Source organism: Benincasa hispida, chromosome 11 (assembly GCF_027475165.1).
Source record: "Benincasa hispida cultivar pf3 chromosome 11, pf3_genome.v1.1, whole genome shotgun sequence".
In the NCBI taxonomy this organism is placed as follows: Eukaryota; Viridiplantae; Streptophyta; class Magnoliopsida; order Cucurbitales; family Cucurbitaceae; genus Benincasa; species Benincasa hispida.
Genome location: NC_143488.1, coordinates 35239901 through 35249550, shown reverse-complemented (window position 1 = coordinate 35249550; position 9650 = coordinate 35239901). Strand labels below are relative to the sequence as shown.

At 39.5% G+C, this 9650-nt stretch overlaps 2 protein-coding genes across 6 annotated transcripts; one reads left to right on the top strand and one right to left on the bottom strand.

Moving 5' to 3' along the window:
* The first annotated feature begins 4511 nt into the window (after positions 1–4511).
* LOC120091488 (Ribosomal protein L23/L15e family protein) lies at positions 4512–5657 on the top strand. 4 transcript variants are annotated; one of them, XM_039049552.2, is made up of 2 exons: positions 4512–4702; positions 4860–5657. In XM_039049552.2, exon 2 carries the CDS (start codon positions 4959–4961, stop codon positions 5478–5480), a length of 522 nt encoding a protein of 173 aa, XP_038905480.1. In that variant the 5' UTR covers positions 4512–4702; positions 4860–4958; the 3' UTR covers positions 5481–5657. The 4 variants fall into 4 exon arrangements, with proteins under 4 accessions (XP_038905480.1, XP_038905477.1, XP_038905478.1 ...); XM_039049549.2 differs by having other exon boundaries at positions 4512–4727; positions 4917–5657; XM_039049550.2 differs by having other exon boundaries at positions 4556–4702; positions 4917–5657.
* Positions 5658–6004: 347 nt separating this feature from the next.
* Positions 6005–9581, bottom strand: DOT3 (Phototropic-responsive NPH3 family protein). Of its 2 annotated transcripts, none has more exons than XM_039049545.2 (6): positions 9219–9581; positions 9030–9099; positions 7882–8780; positions 7534–7792; positions 7295–7423; positions 6005–6526 (listed from the first exon to the last, which is right to left on the bottom strand). In XM_039049545.2, the coding sequence occupies exons 1-6, from the start codon at positions 9350–9352 to the stop codon at positions 6167–6169; spliced, it is 1851 nt and encodes a 616-aa protein (XP_038905473.1). In that variant the 5' UTR covers positions 9353–9581; the 3' UTR covers positions 6005–6166. The 2 variants fall into 2 exon arrangements, with proteins under 2 accessions (XP_038905473.1, XP_038905475.1); XM_039049547.2 differs by having other exon boundaries at positions 7882–8857; positions 9219–9271.
* Positions 9582–9650: the final 69 nt, after the last annotated feature.

The window sequence follows — 9650 nt, the reverse complement described above, 5'->3', positions numbered from 1 at the left end:
GGTTTAAGAGGATTTGTGCAAAGTTCCCTCATCATCAGATCTTGAATCAACTGTTGATCCAATATTTTTAGGAGGGTTTGTTGCAGAACGATAAGAGCAACATAGATGTCGTGACGGGTGGAGCCTTGGTCAACAAAACTCCCTCAGAAGTGATGAAGATCATAGCTACCATGGCGGAGAACTCCCAAAAATTTGGCACAAAGGCCTCAGTTAGTTTAAAGATTGGATCCGAGGTAAGTGAACATAAAAGCCAAATTTCTGATCTTATTAATGTTGTGAAATAGCTGGGGACACACGACCGATGTATGCCCTAATGTTTAACAAGGGATATTTCAAGAAGTAAATGCTATTGGAGGGTTCAACTTTAATGGGCAAAATAGACGGAGAGACCCCTTTTGTCAGACTTATAGTCCAGGGTAGCAGGATTACCCAAATTTTAAAATGGGGTGGCCATAGCGAGCAAACTTAGCCTAGCAAAGGACCTTCGTCTAACTCAATTATGTCAATGGAGGATGTTATTAAGAGTTTAGCTGATAGCTCTTTGAAATTTCAACAGAAAACAAAAAATGCCCTCGATTCCTTAGGAACTTAGGTATCTCAACTTGCCACTTCAGTGAGTAAGTTGGAGAGGTAATCAGGAAAGCTTTTGCCACAACCCAAATCAAACCCAAGAGAGAACGTGAGTGCAATTGCACTATGTAATGGCAAGGAGTTGGAGTCACCATCAACGATAGTTCAACCAGAAAATTTGAAAAAAGAAAGTGCTTCTTTAGACTTTGTGACCAAACCACCTCAAGAAGAGAATAAGGGAGTACCCCTAACCCTCTTCCTTTCTTAAATGGTTATGTGCCTAAATCTCATTTTTCCTCCAAGCTTGCAAGACCGAAGAAGTTTGAGGGAGACAAAGATAGAGAATTGTTGGATACTTTCAGGAAGGTCGAGATTAATATCCCTTTCCTGAACGCTGTAAAGCTATAGTATGCGAGATTACTCCTCGCATACTATAGCTACACACACAACTCCAAGCATCACCAAACCTATCCATCACCATACCAAAATTCTCGTGACGAACCCTCATCTCAAGCAAATAGCAGAAAGTAACAGAGGAGGAAGCCAGAAAGTCTGCCACCACCCTACACTTGACAAGATCATTCAACCCCCTAACATTCCAGGAACACCAAATCATGAACCTTGCAAGAAATCACACCTACCAACTCCCACTGGCCTTTGCCCGAACTCCCGAACATCCCATCCATAATAGACAACGGATCAGGATTTGCCTGCACTAGTGCCAATGCCAACAAGTCTCCCCCCTCATCACACAAAACATCAAACTGATTACGATCATCAACAAGCTTTACAAACCCCGTAATTCCAGGGGACCCATAAACTACTCTGCTTCTCAAGGGCGCCGAACCCGGTGACCCATTCTCACCCTTATACCCTACACCTCCTCTATCACGCCTACGACGGCTAACTAAAGGAAACTCATCAACCCTCCTCGCACTTATTCTCATCCACTGGGTTAACTCCCCTTGCACCAATACCCAAGTCTTGCCCCTTTCTTACACTCTCAATTCCCCCATTCTCCCCTAAACACCCCTCATTGACCGCCACAATACACAACTCCTGACCTTTCTCTATACCCTGTTTCTCACACACAACCCCAGTATGCCCAAAGGAACCACAACAAGTACACCTACGAGGTTTCCACTCATACACTACTGGAATAATAAATCCTAACCCCGTATTCTAACAGTGACTGAAGGGGGCATTAACGAATCACTATCCACTTGAACACAAACCCTCGCATACGATAACCGCCATCGCTCTCTTGTTGCAACATCAAAAGAGATAGGTTTACCTACGACACTAACTAACACTGCTAAACCCCTATCTGTCCACAACTCTAGAGGAACACGCTCCAGTTTAATCCAGATAGGAACATAATAAAAAACAAAGGTTTCAGGAACAATACCTGGGGAACACTGTCGTAATAAGATGGGCTTGCCACCCAAGTGCTACGAACAATTCTCCAGCACCCAATCCCGTGATTCTACCTTCTGAAATTTAAAGATAATCAAACCGTTCTCCAACAAGGTAATATTTGACATCTCTACACGTCCCTAAATTCTTTGAATAAGTCGACAAATAACAGAATACGGGAGTTTGGCATCCATAAACTGACCAACCAGAGATTTCTCCCACAAACAGACACCTTCATCAATAATCTCCTTACAAGGTTCAACAATAACTTTTTCATTTTCAACCAATAGGGGAATGAACTCTAAATTACCACTCAACTCAGACTTAAAATGGGCCGCCCACGAACTTTCCCCTTTCACACTGGATCCAGACCCACCAGAACCACACCCCTCCTTCAATTGGTCCAACTTTGGACCAAACCCCCAACTAAACCTGTTTTGGGAACCGACTCCCCTTGCTCACGAAGAACCCGTGTGTCTATTGAACGACCCTCACTTCCACAAAGCCCAGCTTGTGAAACCTCCTCACTGTTTGACTTCTGCATCCCCGAGCCTCCCAACTCTGGCCCAGCACCACACGACCCACCCACCAAAGCTCCATGCCTTTTGACCTTTTCCCCAGGTCCTCCTGCACCAGACCACTCCCTTCACTCAGCCTTAGCCCACTCCCAACAGGCCCGCTCATCCTTGCACCCTCAAGGCCCAACTCAACACCCCTCACAACCCGATTTTCATCCAGGTCCCCAACACCCTCAAAGCTCCCAGACACACCCTTCACTTCCTGCCCATCAACTAACACAGTACCCAGCCCACCCGGTTCATCCCTCACAACCCGATTTCCTTCTGGTTTTAGGTCAGACGTCAGAGGCTTCTTCAACCCAAAACTCCTCATACCAGACCCTTCACCTTCCTTAGAACGACCGTCAGACAACCCAAAATTCTTCACCTCCGAAGAACGAGCACCCAATCCCAAATCGATCTCCGGTCTAAGCAGACGAAAGGGTTGACGAAAAACTCGACCTCCATTCTTATTCTTTAGTCTTAAAGGCGACTGCTTACGCACCATCGTCACCAGCTTTCACTATGGTTAAACCCACACCTCAATACTTCAAATCTGTCGATGCTCGAACCTCAGATCAAAGGCGCGATTAAAAACGTACTAACAGAACACCTCTTTGTCACCTGCCAACACCCCAATTGTCACCGTCTGCCAACACCTCTCCGTCACATGCCAATACCTCAAATCGTCGCCGTTTTCCAACAAATCGGCTGCTTAGACCGAAACCTGTAGAACGAACCACGATGAACACATAGAACCCAACGAAATCGTAGAACGAAAACGCCACTTTAGTCGCGAACGAAACCTGAAAAAACCCAGCGAACGAATCCAAGAACCTCCGTCGTAAACACGGACGAACAGATGCGACTTCAAAACCAAGAACCCAATCAACCGACAGAACATAGAACGAATGTAGAAGACGATCGGCGTAAGCCCCCCCGGCGAAGACGACCGACCCACCAACCCGTAAGGCGTCGGCGGTAAAACCCTAGAGAGAGCGGCTCTAATCTATTCTAATTCCTTTACTAAATTGAATAATAATGAATAATAAGTTATAATTTACATATTTAATAACCTCGGAGAATTTAATTATTACTCATGTGTTGTATATAAATTTACATATTTTTCATTAAAAATAAATAATAAGTTATAAGCTAGCAACTCATCCCAACCCATCTCAACCGGAATTTTAAGAGTTGGGTTGGAAACTTTATTTGGATTATTTGGGTTGCCAATCCAACCAACCTTAATTTTCGAGTTGGTAGAAAAAAAAAAAAACACCCTCAACTCAACCCAATCCATGTACACCCCTACCCCCGATTGTAGACCATATACCACACACCTGACTAAACAATTATACTCCTTCCTCCAAAATACTCTTTAAATTGATAATGTAATAAATTTATAATTAATTACACTACAAATTAATATAATGCAAAAAAAAAAAAAAAAAAACTGAGGTCCATTTAATTTTTTTTAATTTTTAATTTAAGCACGTAGATACTACTTCTACTTTCGAATTTATTCATTTGTTATCTACTTTTTAACAATATTTTAAAAAACCAAACTAAATTTTGAAAACTAAAAAAGTAGGTCTCGTTTGGTAACCATTTTGTTTTTTGTTTTTATTTTTGAAAATTAAGGTTATGGACGTTACTTCTACCACTAAATTTCTTCATTTGTTATCTATTTTCAAGCCAAATTTTGAAAACTAAAAAGACGTAACTGTTAAAAAGTTGTTTTTGTTTTTGGAATTTGGTTTAGTATTCAACCATTATACTTAACAAAAATGTAAATCATTGTAAAAAATGTGAATAAATAGACTTAATTTTCAAAAATAAAAATAAAAAAATCAAATGATTACTAAATGAGCCGTAGCTTTTGAAAACTTATTTTTATTTTTGAAAGAATTGGTTTTGTGTCATTTCTTTAGCATCAAATTGGACATCTCAGTTGGATTTGTACTCGGTTCAGTTTGGTTCGTATTTAAAAAACCAGTCGAAATCTAACTGAACCGAGGGTATTAAATAACTTTACCAATAATTCTCAACCCTTTCTGCGACTGCGATTATGCTTCCTTCTTTCGTTCAACGTTCCCAATAATCCCAGCAGTGCACCTCGCCGTTCAGTTCCAATCTCTTCACTTCGTTGAAAGTTTGTGAGTACAAATCTACAATTCACAGGTTTAATTCCAATGTGAACAATCTCTGTCTTTTAAGCTACTGTTTGGATCTTGGTTTCTTGTTCTTGTTGGGTTTGATTTAATGTTGTTTTTGCGAAATGTTATGAAGTTTTGGAGATTGTGTTTTAAGCAGAGTGGAGTTGCATTTGTGATTGCGGTTTCAAATAATCTCTTGATCTGCTGTTCATAGACGCTTTTGAGTGGGACTTCGGAAGCTAATAAAGCCAAGAACATGGGAAGCAGACTCGGGAGAAGAGTTGTTCACTTCGCAAATCTTCCAATCAAGCTTCTTATGCCTACATCCTTCACCAACATCACTGAAATTGCTCTTAAAACCATTCCTTCTGCTTCCAAAATCGAAATCAAGCGCGTCCTTGAGAGCCTTTACGGCTTTGAGGTCGATAAAGTTCGAACTCTCAACATGGAGGGGAAGAAAAAGAAGCGCGGAGGGCTTTTGATTGCAAAGCCTGATTACAAGAAGGCTTACGTTACTCTCAGGAATCCCTTGTCAATCTCTCCGGACGTGTATCCGATCCGGATTATAGAGGAGGACAAGAAGAATATGAATAAACAGTCTAAGTCCAGCATTGTTGAGGAGGGCGAGGCCAAGAGGCATTGGCTGCATGAGAAAGAGCCTGTAGGATTAAAAACTTACAAGGGTTTTGCTGATAGAGGCCGCCGACTAATTGGAGGTGCTGAAACTGTTGAACTATCGACTAAGTTTCCTTGGAGTAGCATGAGGTCTGGTAGGTAGTGTGAAGAAACGTATCCCAGTTACTTCCTAATTGTGATTTGTTTTGGATTTTTTTTATCTTCTAAATGATAATAGTGTAATAGGCTGGCGATGGCTTTGAGCTTAATGATAAATGTTTGATTTTCTAATTATGAAATGAACTTCTTGGCCCTCTTATGGGATGTTTTGCTGGAGGAAGTTCTCTTTTGTTGCTTGAATCATTAAATAAATTAGAGCTGTCTTTGCATATTATGTGGATTCGACTTAGATAATTTCACAGTGTGCTGTAGGTTCACCATCAAATTTTCGATAACAATATTGTGGTTATATTGAATTTACACATGCCACCACATGCTGTATGAAAAACTTAATGCATAGGAATAAATTTTCAGAAAATAAGTTTCCCTTATTTTATTTTATTTTTTATTTATACTGCAGAGAGTGTTTGTGGCTATTGTCATTTGTCTGCCTTAGGAATTTTCAGGCAAAAGGGAAACAACATCCCTTTTTTAAATTTTTGTAGTTCTTGGTGAAAGATATTCATATGGGGGAAAAAAGATATAATAGTCTGCATTCTGCAAGATGAACAGTACAAAAGACTTGGAGTTGCAACTCTATACACCTACAAGACAATCATGCACAAGTGAAGTAGAATAGCAAATTCTTTGAATCCTTTATCTTTTTGAGTATTCTGATATTCCAATACTTCAGGTGATTGATAATCTACGTCTTAAGCTCATTCGAGAACTAGTCCGGCTGGGTCTCCGATGGGCAGGTTCATCTCCATCAACTCTTGTGTGGAAGGAATTCTTTATTTTCTTCCAACCAAGTCCCCAACTTGTTATATTTTTCTGCTTGTTGCTTAGTTTTTCATACTCTTGTTGCAGTTCTGAGTAGTCACTCTGCAACTCTGCCATCTGTGCCTTCACGCTCTCAAGTTCTGTCTTGAGGTTTTTAATCTCTCTATCTGTTGATAAATGGTTTCCATCTTGATCTGAGTCACTACTAGGTGCTTTCTCCTTCTCTTGCATCGCTGACCTCATCTTCACTTGCTCTGAGAACAGAACCTGCATATTCTCTCAGAAATATTGTGATTACCACTCAGAACCCTAAAATGTTGTCCCACTACTTATATGAAATAAAAAGAATATAGAAATATAATATTGTAGTCTTCTTATATCTCTAGTTACTTCCTGGTTCTGACCGGCAACTATATAAGTAGTGAATACATTGTTCCTTGTGTTGTGTCATTTGTATTAGTATTACTAGAATGGAACGTAAATAGGTCTTTTCTACTAGTGTATAAGAGGGAGAATGCATGGAAGCATTGTTATTGATAATATATGAGGATTTGGGACTGGGCCTCCAGGAAAGATGCTTCTACAATCTGCTTTTTGTTGATTTTTTAATGAGAAACTATTTATTTTGTACTTAACCTTGTTTGAGGATTTTTATGCTGTATATTGTATTTATGACCGACCATTTCTCTTTGTGGAGAAATAAGGGCAGCTGGTTTTATTAAGCAATATTCCTTTTTGTCTACAGCATTTAAGAGCTATGAGCTGGTCTATATGTTCTGATTATTGTATCTGTTGAATGTCTGGGTTCAAGATCAAGAAAAGGCTCATATTTTTTTTTCTATTTGTGGCACATTAGATATGCAACTAATTCTTTGACCATAAGTATATGTTATGCAATTATAACTTTACAATTTCTTATCTTTTCTAGCTCTTTTAATTACATTCTAACGTTGCACTAATTACATTCTACAATGTAGATATGTTGCTGGAATTTTAAACTACATTGCACTACGTTGTAGGGTTATATAATATCACCTGAACTATAGTTCTTAGAGGCAGTCGATCATTTTGTGCAGCATGCACACACGCATCAAGTGATAGTTTCTCACAGTTCATGATTTTGCATAGCTTTCTCCGATCATGCTCAGATAGTAAAGGATGAGTCTGTAGAGGAGAATAGTTTGTAAGTCTCTGTAGTGAAATTTCTTCTATACTTCCAAGCTTGTATAATTTACTGCAGAAAATTATTAAGAACAATATAAACCAGATGCAACCTTGAGGTAGGTGTCGATGGCTCTGTATAATCCATCATGACAATGCCTTGCATTTTCTGACAGTGAGTTGGCTAATGTTTGAAACTTGGTGATGGAGAGATTTGGATCTCTTGCAAGTTCAGCTAGGTAATTGTCTATGAGTTTACAAACATTAGAATTTCCAATTCTATGTTGCTGCTGTTGCTGTTCAAACAGTGAATAATATTCTAGGAGCCTTTGCACTACTTCTATGTCATGCATTGTGCGTTCTTCTTGTGTACTGAGTAGCAAAGAATATAACAATTAGTGAATTTGATAAGCGTTGGAGACTTGTAATTGGTATGTGTTGAGCTTCTAAACAATACTTACTTTGGCAAGTTCCCTTGGTCAATATTTGTACAGTTAGGAATTAAAATATCAATCACGTTGGCATCCTCCAACACCATTCCTATTCTTTTCTCTAGTTCTGAAATCAAAGCTGCTGATGCAGAATACAGCCTCGCCATCTTTAGCATCTGCAACAAGAACTTGCACGAAACTGCTTCTCTTTGAGGAGGAAGTATGCTTAGTAGGCTTTCAATAGTAGCTTTATGTTCTTTGCTGTGTACAATTCCCAGTTCATCTTTCCTACCACTCAAAATACTTACTTGTAGGTCACTTTTATCCTGTGTATGTTCTCGGAGTCCGGGTTCCATTTCGATGCCTGGTAACCACTTCCTTGCATACTGCTCAATGCTTTGACCTATAATCTCTGGCTTTATTAGACCTTTGGCTCGTATTGCAGTTATAATTCTTGTGAAATAGTCTATGCAAAGTGTAGTTATATCATTTAACCACCACCCCTCCTCACTGACCGTATCTCCTACTATGTTCTCTCTGGAGAGTTTACGAGCTATCGAGTCACAGCATCGTCTCACAATTTGTAGATTTTCAGCCCATGGCGAGAGACTCTCACAAGTTTTGAGAACAACCAGTGACTCTTTCCATGATAAAAGGACTACAAATGTGAGGAAGGACTCTGTCTTGGATATAAGGTTTCCATCTTCAAATTCCTCTGTCATCTCCAAAAATTCTGATGCACATCTTAATGGGGCTACATTGCTTGAGTTCAGGTCTACTGGTAAACCATAACAGTATTTGAGAACCGTTTCGAATGTTTCCAATCCACCTGGGAAGTTTTCGAGTTTTAGGTCATATCCTCCCTGGGTTGTGATTGAAGATTGAAGTTCCATTCTGCCTATGTAGCCACATTTTGAGATTAATGTATACTGTTTCAAGAAAGATGGAGGTGAGAAGCTCTCTAACATCTTCATTCATTATTGAGCAACTAGAATGAGCTGATGCACTGAAATTTTAGACGGAAAAATTTGAGAAATAGAAATGAAATTTATGTTAGTTTTGTTGTTCAATCTTGATCCTTTAGAAAGAATGGCTGGCTTCAAGCACTATTTTGCTGTATTTCATGTTTAATATAATATGGAACCAAAGTTTGAACTTATTTGCATGTAGGTAGTTACCTTATGAACATTAAAGGTGATCTCTTGAACTTGAATTGTCAAATCTGTTGGGATCTGAGTGGTGATAAACCTGCAAAGGGAAGACCAGAGGGATTGTATTCAAAGTCTTTATAAGCTAAGTCTTCAGATAGAATTAAGGCTATATTCCATTCCATGCCTCAGGATTCTTAAATGAACTCAAGGTTCTACCATGATTGATCTTTGCTGTCGATGCAATCAGCTTTGGTGACAAGTTTGTTTGAAATCACAATCCTCTGGTCGTGAACTTGGTCTGCTCCGTCTGAATCGCTCCCAGGATTTGGCATTCCAGGAAGAGACTTCATGTTCCTCTCTCTCTTTCTGATACACTGTTTCTCGTATTATGATCTCTTTGTCTCTCATGGATTTCATTTCATATGGTTTGAAACGGGGGTCAGTCTAAGGGGAAAAAATAAATGCAAGAGAAGTAAGTATGTGGCTGTGATGGGAGGAATCCATTAAAGAGGGTCCATGGAAATGCTCATTCATTTCTTGTATCAATATGAGAGACAGTGGTGGATATTGATATTGTGCTCATTTATGAGGGAGATGAGGAATGTTGGGTATGATATCACCACATTTCCTTCCATCAACGTCTACCAT